This window comes from Coenobita brevimanus, chromosome 62, assembly GCF_032717465.1.
Source record: "Coenobita brevimanus isolate Jiangsu-jjx chromosome 62, ASM3271746v2, whole genome shotgun sequence".
Classification (NCBI taxonomy): Eukaryota; Metazoa; Arthropoda; class Malacostraca; order Decapoda; family Coenobitidae; genus Coenobita; species Coenobita brevimanus.
Window position 1 is genome coordinate 5235123 of NC_137015.1, and position 17933 is coordinate 5253055.

The 17933-nt window shown below is 42.7% G+C and overlaps 2 protein-coding genes across 2 annotated transcripts in view; both read right to left on the reverse strand.

Moving 5' to 3' along the window:
* The window catches only part of LOC145404092 (uncharacterized), a 32641-nt gene extending 26927 nt beyond the window's left edge, over window positions 1-5714 (reverse strand). Inside the window, exon 1 of the mRNA XM_080275704.1 lies at window positions 5220-5714. Within this exon, the coding sequence (XP_080131830.1) occupies window positions 5220-5630 (411 nt within the window). The 5' untranslated portion in view covers window positions 5631-5714. The remainder of the gene's footprint in view (window positions 1-5219) is intronic.
* Window positions 5693-17093, reverse strand: LOC145403948 (uncharacterized). The gene is made up of 5 exons (XM_080275550.1): window positions 16963-17093; window positions 12448-12562; window positions 8637-8744; window positions 5769-6062; window positions 5693-5698 (listed from the first exon to the last, which is right to left on the reverse strand). The coding sequence occupies exons 1-5, from the start codon at window positions 17091-17093 to the stop codon at window positions 5693-5695; spliced, it is 654 nt and encodes a 217-aa protein (XP_080131676.1).
* Window positions 17094-17933: the final 840 nt, after the last annotated feature.

Below are 17933 nucleotides of genomic sequence, written 5' to 3' on the forward strand. Positions count from 1 at the left end.
ATGCGGAATATCTCACTCTCAACTCGTTGCTTTTGGCCTTCTGTACCTTTCTCTCTTTTCTTTTCTCCATTCCCACCTACCCACTTATTATAATGAACCTTTAATAGTTTTCAGTAAAACTTTATTAAGCTGCAAAACAGTGTCAGATTAACAACATTCTTTCACAGAATCGGGCAACATCATTGAACGAAATCTCCAATAAAAGCCACTTTAACGTTTCTTCCATCCATATCTGATACTGTATACCGATATCAGAAGTAGATATCGATATCGATTTGGTATCGGAAAAACTGCAGAAATCGGTGATATATCAGTTCAGCGAACCATATCGGTTACAGCACTACTGGCCAACAACTTTACTAAGATCGGGTGAGACCCTAAATGGACAATTAACTTGAAAAACTCTTAACTGTCACCATGAATAATATATCCTTATTACTGTCGTCTGTCAATCATTCAATCCTTTACTGCCCCATTAGAAGCATATGGGCCTGAGGTTAGGCTACTCAGTTCAAATGTCTGAGACAAGCCTGACCAGTTGGTTGCCTCTGAGTGACAAGTGTGCAATAAACCCCAAACCACGCCTTAGACTACACATCAGGTTGTGGCACACTTCACCAACTAGGCACCAGGTATTCATTTACCAGTTAATACGGTTACCCAATACAGTGTATGGTTTGGGAAGCTACAAGATACCATTCGGTTTTTCATTTAGCACAGACACTTGAAGGTGATCAGACAATTATACAGTACAATATTTAATGATTCCAGGATGAATGATATTTTGTAATAACAGGCTGATTATGTCTGGTTGCAGAGAGGTATGGATAAAAACCAATTGTGGAGTTACTTCCATTACATTCACTAATGAGCTATGTTGTCATAATTATGAACATAAAAGAAACTGCATTATACCAGGAAAAGTAAGAGACACAGCAACATCACCAGACATCGGTGGCCAGACACTTACTACAGCATAATCTAACCTGACAATGATCCCTAATCCCTTTCAGCTCAGTTGATGACCAAGTGAAGTTAGACTGGAGGGTCAATTTGACTAGTAAACAATAAGTCTCATTCATACTGTTTACTAGGACTTGTCAGGTTTCATGAAATCAGACATTAGTATTCAAGCTAGAGGAATGGCCACTCATACCATGTGATGTTAAAAAATATATATGGTAAGAATCAGACAGTAAAGACAAAGATTAACAGAACAGGAAGTATGATCATAAGCAAAAGTTCACTTACACTTCCCTGCCAGCACTGCATCTTCCATATTTCTCATTCTTCTCTAAATGTCAGAATATCCTTCCTTCCTCAGACTGTTTTCTTGTGTGTGCTTCATATTACTAACACCCCCAAAAAATTAATGTTACACTTTCCTTGCCAGAGCCAGTAGGGAGGTGTTAGCATATATTTTACTGTGATAGTACCTTCCCCTGTCACATATGAGTACTGTACTTCTTACTTCCTGGGACGGTTCTCTGAGACATATACAAAAATTAAGGGTAGGCCTTCATGATATGTACTGATGTTATGGTACTAGAGAGGGACTCCTTCATGTGGTGGCACCAAAAACCCGGGCAACTCTGGTGACTGGTCCTTGTCCCCGAAGGACGATGGTGGATTGCAGGAGGGGCAACTTCAGCCTGAAACCCACTGGGTTCACATTCAGATAAGCCTGGGGTTACTACTACTGCTACTACGACTCCTGTACTACAACTAATGTAATGCATTAGCCCCACTGCCTTCACACAATTGTTTTACACACACCTGGTGGTGTCTTGAATTAAGGCACTCCAACTGACTACAGCCCATAAGGGTCTAATTCTTTGGGGCAGTTAGGGGTTTGCTGTTTATGCAATGCTGCTCAAGGATGAAAAATAGTCACTCCTCCCTAACATCTGAAAAGCACAGCCTAGCCGTGCCCCTAGACTCCTGATGAAACAAAACTGGATTGGATGATGGATGGATCATGAATGGATCTGTATGCCTCAGTTGATGGATAAACAGTCACTACAGCGTTAACCACAAACTCTGATGCTGTCGATAAAATACGATGTATATGAAAATAATCATTCTCGTGGGGAAGAATGACGAAATTGTTGTTGTTAAGAATGCACCATTGGAAAATGTGAGTATGTTTAAGTACTTGGGTAGTGTGATGAGTAAGGATGGAGGTTTGGAGGGTGAAGTGCTTGAAAGGGTACAGCAGGGAAGAAAGGTTGCTGGTTCCTTGAAAGCAGTGATAAGAAACAGGGAAGTGAGCATGGAAGTGAAAAAGTTACTACATGATAGTATTGTGATACCAACTCTAACGTATGGAAGTGAAGCTTGGACGTTGTTGGAAGGACACAAGTCAAGAGTGAGAACAGTGGAAATGAGTTATTTAAGAGGAGCCTGTGGAGTCACATGGAGAGACAGGCTGACGAATGAGGACATAAAGGAGCGTTGTGGTGAGGATGTGGATGTGATAGGAAGCGTTATGAGGAACACACTGAGGTGGTTTGGCCACGTGGAGAGGATGGAGGGTGAGAGACTGACGAAGAGAGTGTATGTGAGTGAGGTGGAGGGGGGAAGAGGGAGGGGGAGGCCGAGGATGAGATGGAGGGATGGGGTGGAGAGGTATATGAGAGAGGGGAGTGTGAGTTGGGAGCAGGGCAGTGAAATGGTGGGGGACAGGGCGACATGGAGGCGATTTGTGTGTGGCCACCCCAAACGGGATTAAGGAGTCTGGCAATAGATAGATAGATAGAAGAATGCACCAATTTTTTTTTTTTTATCAAATAGAAATAAATGATTCTTCATGTGATGGTTCACAATACTAGCAGACTAAAGGACACATTATTGTCACATGTCAGAGCTTTACTGTGTATGAGCAAATTTAATTCCATTTTGACCCCCCAATCAAAGTTCCTCCATTTCCCACAGTATTTCACTTTAACATCTCTCCTCCCCAGACCTTCATCCACAAACAAGAATGTTGTCTAAAATCACTGAGAATTCTAGCCTACCAAAGTTAACAAAAAAAAACATTTAAGTTTTACTTAATATCAGCACACTGCACTACCCCTCTCACATCACCACAACAGTGAAAGAGAGTACAGCACAGAAAGACGGTGGCAGGCACACAGGCAGCAGTGATAAGAAATAGTGACGTGAACATGGAAGTAAAGAAGTCACTGCATGACAGTACTGTGATCCCTGGTCTAAGGTGCTAGTTCAGAAGTGAAGCTTGAACTCTGCTGGAAGGACACAAGTCAACAGTGAGGGGAGTGGATATGAGTTAACAGAGAGGAACATGTGGAGTTACATGGAGAGACAGTTAACCAGTGTTATGTTACTGCTGTGGAAGTGCTTGAAAATGTTAGTAGTGCCTTGAGAGGTTGGACCATGTGGCATGACCGGAGAATGAGACCTAGGAGAATGTATCTATGACAGTTACATGGGAAGAGAGGAAGAAGGCAAGGGAAGGGGATTGATGATGAGATGAAGCAAAGGGATGGAGAAGTTTATAAGTGAGAAGGGCAACATTAAAGGGCAGTCTGATAGCAGAAGCAGACAAACAGATTACAAAAGTATGAAAGGTAAGCTGCACACCACATCCACCATCTAATCCTGTGTTGCCCCATGAGAAGCGTAGGAACCCGGGCCTAAGCAAGTTGGTCCCGACATTTAAGATGACAGTGACCAGCCTCACTCATCCCTGAGTGGTATTACGTAGGCAATAAACCCCAGCCACCCTTTGGATATAAACCTACACAGGCTCAATCCAACTGGAGACCTTAATTAGCCACTAAACCACCAGGCACCATAATATGGTTATATGGTTACCACCCAACGTAGTAAATGGTTTCTTGGTATACAGGAAACTATTCGGCTTGTCACTTGGTGTAGAGTCACCTGTAATCAGAAGGAGGAGGAAAGAATGAAGGAAAGACAGTAGAGGAAGGAAGGAAAAAAGGAAGGAAGAAAGGAAAAGGCAGGCACCTCAGAGCAGCGCTAAACTGAGTGCAAGGTGAGCAGGATGCTGCTGACATCATGGAACAAGGAGTTATTCAGCCCTAAAAGTAAACCTCATGCTACCTATCAATCTGATGACATTTTGGTAGTTTATTCCTGCTACCAGAGACAACTTTATTCAACTTAAATGTCACTGAACTGAAGGGGTCATGTATAGGTGACAATAACCAAACATTTCCACTCATTCGATGTAGTGCTGCTCTTGAGTGTCTGCCCTTTTCTTTCCTCCCTCCTTTCCTTCCTTCCTCTTCTGTTTTTCTTTACTTCATTCTTTCCTCGACCTTCTGCCTAAGGGCGACTTTACACGCCTCTTTTGTCTTTCTTTCCTTCATTCTTTCCCGTTCCTTCTGCCTGTGGGTGATTCTACACTGAGTGGCAAGCTGAATGGTTTCCTGTACACCAGGAAACCATTTACGATGCTGGGTGGTAACCATATAACCAAATTATACTCTCATCTTAAATGTCAGGACCAACTGCCTAGCCCCAGGCTCCTACGCTCCTCATGGGGCAATGTAGGATTGGATGGATGACACCTGGTGGTTTTGTGGGTAATTGCAGAGCTCCAATTGGATTCAGCCGGTGAAGGTTAATATCCAAGGGATGGTTGGGGTTTACTGCTCATGTAATGCCACTCAGGGATGAGTGACGCTGGTCACTCTCATCTTAAATGTCAGGGCCAACTTGCCTAGCCCCAGGCTCCTATGCTCCTCATGGGGCGATGTAGGATTGAGTGATGGATGGATGGACTGAGTTACATGAATAGCTGCTGTTGATCAATGCCGGTCTGTCTGGCCAAGCAGTGAACCAAAGTTCCCTTGCAGCTGATAGTGCCTTGGTGTGGAGGTTTGGATCCTGGGTGGATGCTGTATCTGCATCTCTCCACCCATTTAACAGTGGCACAATAGTAGGCTCCACTTCACCTTGTGATCTGATTACATAATGGCTACCACCCAGTGTCACAGACAGTTTCCTGGCTTTCAGGAAACCATTAGACTTTTCACTAAGTGCAGAGCCACCTAAAGTGAAACAAGAGTAATAAAAAAATTACAGGAAGGAAAGGGATGAATAAGAAAAGAGAACTGACAGATACAGCAGAAAAATATTAAAGGTGAAGGAAGAGGTAGGCAACACTACATCAGGTGAGTTGTTGTTGATCACCACCAACTGTCACAGTAATAGCAGTAACAACTTACCTCATCAAGGTGTTTGGCATATACAATGATTACAGAGAAGTGGAATGTCTGTTCATCAGGCTCTCCAGCTGGACCAATCTGGAAGAAGCCACCTTTCTCATTGAGGCGTGCCACAACCTGGGTGGGGTTAATGGATGGGCGAGATCTTGAGGGACCAGGCAGGGCTATTACCGAGTCATCATTCCTACTGACAGACGATCTTAGCCACTGTCGCCCAGCTGGGAGTCCATTCTCTTTGATGGGGCTAGGTGAGCTACCATCGTTACTGCCATGATGGTCTGAGTTTCTCCAGCTTCTCCTCTTTCCACTTTCTGATGATGACTCCATTGAGTGGTTGGACCGTGGAGTGCGAGATAGTGAACCGGTTGGGCTGCAAATGACAGAGGTGGGACGGTTCGGACTCGTGGCCATGGAACTTCTCGTCCTGCTGCGTAAAGTAATTCCTGACCTCCTTCTTGGTTTTTCCACTTCTCTCACCTCTTCAATGTCCCCGATTTCTACCACCTCATTGTGTTCCTCAATTTTTCTTGCGTCCTTCACTTCCTGCACCTCATCCTCACTATGCCTCAGCGCTCCTGCCTGGATATGTCTCTGGGTAGCACGCCATGTTTGTCCTCGGGTGCGCCGACCCTGCAGTACCACCACATCATTCTCACCATCTGACTGCTCTGAATTCTGTCCTCCCCTGAGTCGTTTTCCACCCGACACCACTGTTACCTCCTGCCCTGCAGTCAGGCTGTTGATGGCACGTATAAACTGGGGATCCTGTGATGAAGCACGAGGTGATGGTGGTGATGGGGGGTCAATCTCCATGATGCTCTCATCATCTCTCCTCACACCTTCCTGTGTGTACATTTACAATAAGTTCTTTATATATGCTCCCTTTCTAGTGTCCTTTTTCTTTCTTTCTTTTTTTTTTAAACAAACAATAAGCTAAATATAAATTGTCAAATGAAGTTCCACTGCTACCTAGCTCATACACCAGTTTCGCTCAAGTTCGTATCAATTATAAAGGCTTCTACATGACTGCCTGCGTCAGCCCTGGTCACCTAATGGCGGCTCTCCATGCTGCTTGATGATTGGCAGCCTCCCTATTCAGTACCTTATCCCTGAGGTCAAACTATGACCTCGTCCCAGGAGTTTTTCAGTCTGCCATACGCAACCCTACCCCTGACGTTCACACTTCTCACCTTCTGCAAGCAACTGTCTTCCTCCATCCTCTCAACAAGTCCAAACCACCTCAATCAACCCCTTTTCATCACAACACCAATATATTCAAGTACCATCCTTCCTCTCAACCCTTCAATTGCAATCCTAGCCCCCCAGGCCTAGCATTCAAGGACATTACACACCCATCTGATCATTGTCATTTCTGTACATTTGGGCCTATCAATATCCTCTTCCTTTGCTGCTCAGGTCTCACTGCCATACAGCATTACACTCCTAACACATGCTGCATACGAAGACTCATTCTCATGGAGGGAGAGCCTGCTCAATGTTAGGAGAGGCAACAGCTCCCTGGATTTCCTCCAACACATCCCTGAGATAAAACAAGGACTGCCTGTATCTTAACTTTTCCCAAACAACTGGCATCAGTCCTGTAAAATTCTCTACTACTGGTACAGCTACACTGTACTCAGCACCAGTCCACTGATCCATATCCTCTTAGCCACCTACCAACAGAAAGTCAGTGCAAAATACACAACTCGGATCCCCATTTTATCAACATGCAGAAAATTATCACAGCCAGTGAGATGCAACTATTAAATGTGAATCTACAGGCAAGTTAGGTGGTGCTGAATACTTAAGTTCTATTTATGCGAACCCCATATATTTTTTTCAGTCAAGAGAAGTCCTACCGGTCAAAGGCTTAAGTTAAGGACAGATAATAATGAGGACTGCCTATAATGTGGCTCTGTACCGTATTGTAGGTAGCTTTAGGGATTTTTTCCTTAGTGATTTACTTTTCACATTACTTCTTAACCCGCCACATGCCGGCTATTTTTAGCCCTATGGGTCACCCCAGTGCTGGCCATTTTTCGACCATTTTTTTTTTTTTTTTGGCTAAAATGATAGATTTTTATGTGGAAACAACGAATTTCGCCATTAAAATGCTGACCAAGGCTCAGAAATGGGTTTTATTCAGTCCTGCACACTCGTGTACAGGTATAGCCGCTCTCTCACACTCACCATGTACATGAGAGAAAGCCGTTTTCTATGTAAGGTATACTCAGGTATTTATTCTGGGAAGGTATAGCAATGTTCAGTACACTTTTCTGATTACTTATTACTTCAGCATCTATCACAATTTGCATTTCTTTCTCACTGTGAATGCATTATCTTACACTTACTTGAAGACAGGTACATCCTGACTTCATTACGTACAGTCCTGGCACTTACAAGGAGGTATTTACAACTTGACTTCACTATATAGTCCTTACACTTACAAGAAAATATTTACAACTTACATGAAAATATTTACAAAATGCCTTCACTATGTACAGCACTGGGTGAGGCACACAGGCAGAGTGAGGTAGAGCGAGCGTGAAGGGGGGAGCGAGTGAGTGTATGGCCATGACAGCCTGGGGGATGGTAGAGGAACAGTTACCTTACATGCCTGCCAATTTTTACCCACGAATCTTGAAAAATGCGGTCACAGTGATTTTTTTTTTTTTTAACAGTTTTAAAATGGCACTGGCACTGGCTGTGGAATTATGCCAGACCGTTTTAAAACGGCACTGGCACGCAGCGAGTCAATATCCCCTTGTATGTTACTATGTGAACACTAAAAAGAAATAAGCTGACTATAAGAGAACGTTAAGCCACAGTATATAGAATGAATCACTAAGGAAGTGGCACTACAAAGCCTCTTCTGCTACCTTGAGTCCACACCAAATTAGAAATTACAGTCAACCATGGCTCCCATCCTTCCACAATTACCCACACTCCCTCATTTTAACTCAATCCTTCTTAACTATAACAGTAATAAACTACAGTTCCAGATGATGGAGTTAGAGAAAGGGTATATGGGCAGTTGTGGAAGGGTGTAAATTTGGGCCAGATGTAATTCTAAGTTGGAATGGATTACAGCTGCAGATGCAGGACTAAGAGTGAGACAGTATGGGAAGGGATGGACTGCTGTGAGACAGGTCATGATACTAATGTGGAATGGACTACAGGATGCTCCACATGTATTCTCATCAATATGAGAGGCTTTCTAGCACCCTCTGTTTGCTGAATAATTGTCCTCTATTTTTTTTAAGTCACTTAAATACACTACTGACAGACTGCATAAATATGATACTGGAACAAGGTTATATTAACATGGCATATCCAAAAAAACAGATAAGGAAACTGTGCCAGGAAGTCTTCTTAATTTATGTTAATTTGGTCCTCTGAGTGGCACCAGCACCTTACCTTTGCACTGGTGGTAGCTGAGACGATGTTGAGACTCAGCCTTAAGGCCGGAGGGGTCTTGTGGGGGCCTGGCACTCCGCCAAGTAGTTTGTGCCACTTAGCATCAGTCTGACAAAATGAAAATAATTGAGGAAAATTTTAACATCATCATCATCCTACCATCAGTCTAACACAGCAAAAATACATCATGAGTAAAATCATCATCATCATCATCATCATCGTCATCATCTTCCCAGCAGCAGTTCAAAAGAAGAGAAGTAGGGCAACTGCGTAAAATTATCATTTTTATCATCAGCCCAACATCATTCTAACACAAAAAAAAGTACTGGGCAATTAGGCATTAAATAATTATCATTATCTTCAACACTCCAGTATAAGCCCGAGACAACACAAATAATGACAGAATACATAAATCATCATCATCATCATCATCACACTATTCATCTGATGCAACAAAATAATCATGAATAAAAATACTGTACATGTACAATCATCACTGCATCAGTCCAACACAACAAAAATAATTATGAGCACAATAAAATCATCCTTACAGTGCAGCCTTGTTACGCGATAGAGCTGCGTCAAGTGAAGACCTGTTGCATAACGAATAATCACATAACAAGGTCAATATAACATGGGTTCATTGGGGTTACAGAGGGGTGACTTCAACAACAAAGTCTTAAAAAAAAAAAAAAAAAAAATAAAAAAAAAAAAAAAAAAAAAGCCACACACCTGAAGTATGTCCTATGCTGGTACAAGTCATCACCAGGCCCCCCACCCCCCAGGATGGGGGACAGTTGTGGGGCCTGGACAACCAAACAAAAAGGATACGTTATCATTTCACTTAATATTGCACACTGCACTATTTTTTAATCACCTGCACTGTCATTTGGCAATAGCATTGGTGTTTCAGTGGCCTTCCATACACAAAATCAAACGAATGGCATCGATCACAGCTAATGTAAACACTGGGCAGGGATCTTGCTCAGTCAGCTGTATACAGTCCTATTATGGGGATGATGAGTACATAAGGCTGAAACGATTTCCAAATCACAAGTTTCAGTATTTCACGTACAAAAAGTATCGCTTCACCTAAGATTGCACACTGCACTATTGGTTATGCACCTGCACTCTTATTTAGCAATAAAAATGATGTTCCAGTGGTCTTTCATGCACAAAATAAAACAAAAGGCAACGATCATAGCCAGTGCAAACACTGGGCAGGCATCTTTGCTCAGTCAGCTGTGTAGAGGCCCAGAAAGTGGATCATGGCTATGTAAGGTTGACATGATTTCCAGTCACAAGTTTCAGTTTTTCACACACAAAAATGTATCACTTCACTTAATACTGAACACTGCACTATTTGTTAAGCACTTGCACTGTTACTTGGCAAAAACAATGGTGTTTCAGCGGCCTTTCATGCACAAATTAGAACTACAGGCAATGATCACAGCCAATGTAAACAATGGACAGCCATTTTGGCTCATGTGCATCACCACATCTGCACGAGATTCTCAGAGGCAGCCGTCGAAAACATTGTAGCGATATTGCAATTAATTTTTTAACATTGTACCGAGACAGGGTCAAACTTTTTAAATACTGTTGCAGCAATTCACATAACGAGGCAAAGTATAACAAGGCCAAACTGTATTCCAGCATTAATCTGACACAACAAAAAATGCTGGATAAAATTATCACCCTCTCCCCTATCATCATTCTGGCATTAGTCTATCCATCCATCCATCATCCAATCCTACGTCGCCTCATGAGAAGCGTAGGAGCCCGGGGCTAGGCAAGTTGGTCCCGACATTTAAGATGAGAGTGAAAACATAGCAAAAATAAAACTGTAATAGATAAAATCATCATCACCAATCCAACACAAAGGATGACTATACTCCATTTCACTGAGTCTGGCACCAGCAGTGATGTCCTCAACACCTGTAGCACTGATAAAGGTCCTCAGAACTGAATATACCATTTTGCATTGCCATTATATATTGGTTCTCAGGGAAATACATAAGAGGTCCACCTAGTGCTAAGGATCTACATCTACACTACATGTGTTGAGGATATCACTGATAGTGCCAAACTGGATGGAATGGAGTATATATAGTAAGAAAATTAACCCTTGGATTGAGCAATTACCTTTTTTTATCCCACCCTGTGGTGCACAAAAAATGAAGAAAAAGTTTTTTTTTTTTAGTTTTCATTTATAATAAACTTGAAGATAAACATCAAGGGCATCATCTGAAGAAAAAAAATACTCTCTCTCTGTCTTTGCGTAGGGCCATGCGTAAATTTACGTGTTAAAAAAAAAAAAAAAAAAAAAAAAAAAAAAATTTAATTATAAACTTGAAAATAAACATCCAGGGCATCATCTGGTGAAAAGAAAAAAATCTCTCGATCATTGCGTAGCGCCATGCATAAGTTTGTATAGGGGTGGAGTAGTTAGCAGCGATGCACAGCCAGCACAGCCTGAGCTGTGGCTCGTAACGTGACGCTACCCAGCCTAACCTGTGGCTCGCAATCCACAGGTTAAAGGGATAACTTAAATATCACTCCTCATGTCAACAGATACACTGTAGATTTTACTTTTAAAAAGTAGAAGTTTCCGTATAAGAATGAAATAGGCTTCTGATTCAATACACGATTCAAGCACAGTACCACAAAGCATACAATGGCTACAGCATTATACTGTGTAATCTCTATACCTGACAGGCAAGGTTACCATCAATAACTTGATGCACGACAGATAAAATTGTACTCATAAATGTAAACAAACATTTATTCATCATTCAATCATTCGTTCATCATTTAATCCTGTGTTGCCCCATGAGAAGCATAGGGGCCCAGGGCTAGGCAAGTTGGTCCTGATATTTAAGATAAGTGACCAGCCTCACTCAACCCTGAGTGGCATTATGTGAGCAATAAACTCCAACCATCCCTTAGACATAAACCTGCACTGGCTCAATCTGACTGGAGCATCTTAATTGCCCACTAAACCATCTGGCGTCATAATTTGGTTACACGGTTACACTGATTAATGAATGTATGTAGTATTAGGCCTTTAAATTACTTACTTATTTTCAATAAGAGCAAAACACAAGCTATACACCAAACATATTTATTTGTAAAATTTTGGACATCAACAGAACTATGTCAGGCTTCTCATGAAGTATCATTTATTCAGAGGCAGGTGTATTCTAGAGTGAAAGAAAAGACCAGTCATACATGGAAAGTGAAAAACAGCAAGAAAGGAAGAAAAAAAAAATACAAACTTCATCACAATGCTGAAGGGTTTACGGGATTTTCAGTTGCCATTATGGGTGAGTTGTTGGCATCAAAGAGTAACAGTGATGCAAAATGTGTCTGACTACAGTCTGTCCACTCTAATTAGCCAAAAATTGCAATACCTTTATTTTGAATAGTGGGTAGTGAAATCAGATTTATAGCACAACATGGTGATGGTCATGATGTGTTTTTGAAAGGATGTGGAACCATAGTACTGTCTTATTCTGCCACTGAGCTATAGGGAATGCTCCAAAAGAATGAAAATCCCAGCTAAGATTATCCCATCAATATTGTGACATCTGTCTCAATTTAATCAGGCTACCGCCAGATTGCTTCACTCAATTTTGAAATGACCTCTCACAGCAACGGCCACTGAAGGCTACACTGTACCTCACCCATCCAGCTCAAAAGGTCTAACTCAAAGCAAAAGTGAATAAAATTATCTTTAGGAGATAGGAGATGGGGAAAAAAAAAAAAAAAATCTGAAGGAGTTAAATGACTGAACTATAGAGAAACTGACCTGATGGCCCTGGACAGCTGTGGTGAGTGGAAGAATGATGCTACCAAGACTGTGCTGGCTTCCCCCTTTCACTGCCAGGCACTCCACCTTCAGCGGTACTCTATTCTGCTTGAACCTACACAAAATACACCACACAAGTAGAGCAAGTAGTAGCAGCTGCAGCTCCAGGCTTATCATACTAACATAATACAGTAAATCCTCACAGCACTTTTTTCTTACACAATAATTCTTTTCTGCTAATACGTCACCAAGTAACTTCAAGAAAAACTGCATATTAAAATTCCATTTTTACATGCAATAATATAGTAAACTGTACAATAAGTCCTCATTATATGTTGCTCTTATTTATTTGCTATCTATAGCCAGATGCCATAGCCTAAACCTGTAAGGGGTGGCCATTTGTCTTTGAGTTCGTTGTTTTACAGGGAGGGGCACTAACTCTCCATTATTGGCAAGTAGGGAACGCATATGGGTTGGTTATATGGTTACCACCCAGTGTTGTAAATGGTTTCCTGGCTTAATGGAAACCATTAGACATGTCACTCAATGTAAAGCCACCTGAAAAGGAAGCAACTGTAATAAAAAATGACAGGAAAGATGGGAAAAACAGGAAGAGAGGAGGGCAGACACAGAAGAATGATAAAGCTGAAGATGGAAGTGAGTGGATGATGGTCGCCACCACCTACCACCAACTTGTTTACTTGCCTGTTACCCGGTACTTAATAATTTACAAATTAATATTTTTCATTATAAGTTCTCAGTAATTTAAAAATATGCCCATTATAATGCCACTTCTACCTGTACTGCATATTTGCCAATGTCCCCCAATTTATTATACCACCTGTATGTGTTCGTTTTGTTTAGTTTCACTTTTAAAGGCTCCAACATGCTTGCATGTGTAGGCCTTGTCCACCTAGTGGTGGTTCTCCATGCCACTCGATCTATTCAGTTCCTTATCCCTGAGGACACAGTCAGTGACCTCGTCCCAGGTCTTTTTCAGTCTACCTCTTGCAACCCTACCCTTAACGTTAACATTTATCACTTTCTGCACCCAACTATTATCCCCCATCCTCTCCACATGCCCAACCAATTACCATCCCCCATCCTCTCCACATGCCCAACCAACCATCATCCCCCATCCTCTCCACATGCCCAAGCCATCTCAATCTACCTCCCCTCATCACAACGCCAATCCATTTCAATCCCAACCTACCTCTCAACTCTTCCATCATAAACCTAGCCCCCTCAGGCCTCGCACTCAGGGTCGCACTGCACATCCACCTAATCACTGTCATTTCTGTATGTCTGAGCATTGTGAATATCCTCTTCCTTTACTGCCCAGGTCTCATTACCATACAGCATTACGCTCCTAACACATGCCGTATACAAAGATCCCTTAGCATGAAGGAAAAGCCCTCTTAATGTCAGCAGAGGCCCTGAACTTCTTCCAACCACTCCTTACTCTAGCCACAGAGCTAGCTCCAGCCCCACCTGCAGCACATAACATGTCTCTCAAATAACAAAACTCTTCCACACACTCAAGAGACTCACCAGCATGATCAATCCTTTTACAGCTGACAAGCTCCACATGCTCTCCCCGACACACTGCACGCAGATCAGCAACTATCTCGCAGTCTACCTCTAATACCACTACATCACTTATGCATCCACTTATCACAAACACTGCACAAGATGGATTACTTCCCACACCCTCATGGCAAATCGGACATAACCACTCTCCCTATTCTTTGACAGCACCACCACCAGCCTTAGATACTATCACTTTTGTTTTATCTGCATAAGTGTCTCCTACAGTTCTCATGGGGCAACATTGGATTAGATGATGATGATGATACTCTTGAGCCCTTATGCCCCATACCATCTCTCCACTTCCTAAATCTTTCCTCCACCTCCCTTTCATTCTCTGCAATCAACACCACATCATCGGCATACATCTCCAACAGGAGTCCATTTCTGAAGTCACGTGAGAGGGCTTCAAGTGCCATGAAAAACAAGAGGCTCAAGACTGACCCTGATGTACACCAACATTCACAGAAATTGCTCAAATATCCATTCACCTTTACCTGGAAGAGAGCACCCACATACACAACCATAACCACTAAACTAGCCACTCCTCAATTCCAGGATTTCTCATTGTCCACTTCACCACCTCTCTAAGGACTCTGTCAGAGGCATTCTCCAAATCAACAAACACAAAGTACAAATCCCTTTCCTTTCCTATATATTTTTCCTGAAGCAGTCGAACAATGACTATGGCATTAGTGGTTCCTTTGCCTGGCATAAACCCAAGCTGCATCTCATCGAGATTCACTCCTTTTCTAATCATACCTTCAAGAACTCTCTCCATTACCTTCATTATCTGGTTCAAAAGCTCTATGCCTCTATAATTTCCTCTCTCCATGGCATCACCCTTCCCCTTGTACACATTTACAATTACACTCTTCAGCCAATCGTCTGGGACAATACACTCATATATAATTGCACTTATCAAGTCAGTAACTAACCCTAATCCTATCCCTCCTAAGGCTTTGAGCATTTCAGCAGTCAACCCAGATACACCAGCTGCCTTCCACACCTGCACTCTGCCTATTGCCCAGCTCACAGTAGCAGCGTCAATCAAAAGCCGAGGGCCAAACACTGGATCTGCTGGCTCCAAGCCTTCCCTCTTCCAGTCAAACTCCTCACTCAACAACGGGTTGTAATGCTCTCTCCAGGTGTCTTTAATATCCCCAATTCCTTCATCATTCTTCACACACTATTCACCTATGATATCCCTGTTTTCCCTCTTCATCCGATCTGCCACCTCAAATGTCACATTCTTCCTTTCCACACTATTTAAGTTATCAAGTAAAAGTCTCTGAGAATCAGATTTTTACCTGTAAACTTCTTTTCTAGTCCTATGCTTGCCAGACAAGTATTCCTCTGTGTTATTACCCCTTTTCCATTCTTGGAAAAGGCTTCTACTCTCCTTAACTGCAGCTTCCACACCCTCATCCCACCACCAACCTACTTTATGTCTTGGGGGGGGGGGGGCCTTGTCCATCCACACACTGAATCAGTAACTCTCAAGAGATTGTTCTTGAAAACTCTGAACTGTCAACAGCTCCACGTTCAGCCACCACTCTACTCATCTCGCAACAGAGGACATCCCTTACTGGTTTTTCAACTTCTAAATTTTCCTCCTAAGTGCATAGATCCTCTTTTTTATTGCCCGCTCCTAAAGCACCATGTCACATATGAATAAATTGTGTTGCTGCGCACATTCCTCACTCCCTATAACTTTAACATCCCTCACCAACCTCCTATCAGCCCTCCAGACCAGGAAATAGTCTCCTATCAGCCCTCCGGACCAGGAAATGGTCTCCTATCAGCCCTCCTGACTAGGAAATAGTCAATCTGGCTACTATTTCCCCTAGACTCATATGTAATCAACCTACTCTCTCTTTTCCTAAAACATGAGCTGCACACAATCACGTTCATTGCTTCCCCAAACTCGAGTATCCTTTCCCCTTCCTCATTCCTTGTACCATATGCACATCCTCCATGTACCCCTTCATATCCTTGAGCTGCTTCACCTACATGACCATTTACATCCCCTCCCAAAACTGCAATTTCATTATTCCCCATACCATTACCATACATATTAAGTCATCCCAGAATCAATCTTTTACTAAATCATCCAATTCAGCCTGTGGAGCATACAGCGATATAAATAAGAATGTGACCCCATCGAACAAAATTTTCACTGCTATTATCCTTCCACTCACTCTCACCCATTTCTCCTTAACACACACACCCACACCACCATATCCATCTGCCCTACCCTGCCAAAATATCTTGTATCGACAATCTCTCATGACAATTGTTCTGGCTGATCCACCCTTGTATCTAACCTGCACACATCCACCATCCACCCACCTCCTATTCAATGCCTCAACCACTTCCCCTGCTTTACTCCTCAAACTACTCACATTCCATGATGCCACTCTGATCCCCTTGGGTGATTTGATTTCCTCAGGCTTTGTTTTTATTTTTGAAGGCTCCAACATGCATGCATGCATCAGCCTTGGTCACCTAATGGCAGCTCCCCATGCTGCTTGATTTCTGGCAGCTTCCCTATTTAGTCCATTAACCTTGAGGTCACAATCAATGACCTCCTCCCAGGTCTTTCTCGCTCTACCTCTCACTACCCTGCCCCCAATATTAACACTTCTCACCTTCTGCACCTAGTTATCATTCCCCATCCTCTCCACATGCCCAAACCATCTCAATCTACCTCTCCTTATCACAACACCAATACACTCCAGTCCCATCCTACCTCTCAACTCTTCCATCATGAACCTAGCCCCCCAAGTCTTGCATTCAAGGATGCACTGCACATCCACCAAATCATTGCCGTTTCTTTACGTTTGAGGTTCCTTTGATTTTTATTCTTCTCTGTCATAATTCATAAAAAGAATGGGGACAGACAGACCACAGGCTCCACCCACCCACACAATCCCAAGTCCAGGCATGGGACCTGGGACCCATAGCCCACTAGCCATGTCCAGGACTGTGGCAGTGGCCTTGGGGCATCTTGCCAGGACAGCTACAGGAACACCGTCCAAGCATAAACAGTATTGCATCAGGATAATGGCTACCATTAAACACTACAATCAACCATCATAGTACTGTAAGTTTTCAAGGGATGGGAGGGGGGGGAGAAATCATCATTTCTTAACCTTCACCACCATGACATACCTTGTATGTCATTTCCAGTCAATTGGAGCGTACAAAGACCTAATCAGGACATAAAATGACAATGCTTTACTACGGGGACAGCAGAGGGCTATCTAAAGCTCCCTAGCTCCTCTTAGTACTACTCGGACATGGTACTGGCGGGAAATGAACTCAGGGTGAAGTGGTTAAAGGACTGAACTTGTGGCAAAGGGGTTCAACGAGTCCACTGAGGTGGACTGTTTTATAGATATTATAGATATACGACAAAATCTTCCACAGGTATACCCACTAATGTTTAATAATATTCAGCTTAATCCTGCAACATCCTTGAACATGCTTGGGGTTTCATTTACTCAGGATTTGTCTTGGAAAGATCATATTACATCTCTTGTAAAATCTGCTTCCAAGAGATTAGGTGTGCTAAGCTGACTCTGTTCCTTCTTTACCCCTGCACAATTGTTGATTCTATACAACGGTTTTGTCCGCCCCTGCATGGAGTACAACTCTCATGTGTGGGGAGGCTCCCCACATACAGCTCTTCTCAATAGCGTGGAGTCAAAGGCTTTTCGTCTCATTAACTCTCCTCCTCTTACTGACTCCCTTCAACCTCTGTCTCTTCGTCGCACAGTTGCATCTTTATCTCTTTTCTATCGCTACTTCAATGGTCACTGCGCCTCTGAACTGTCTGCATGCATTCCTCCACCTCTACGACGGGCGCGTAGCACCCGTCTAGCAGCAAACTCTTA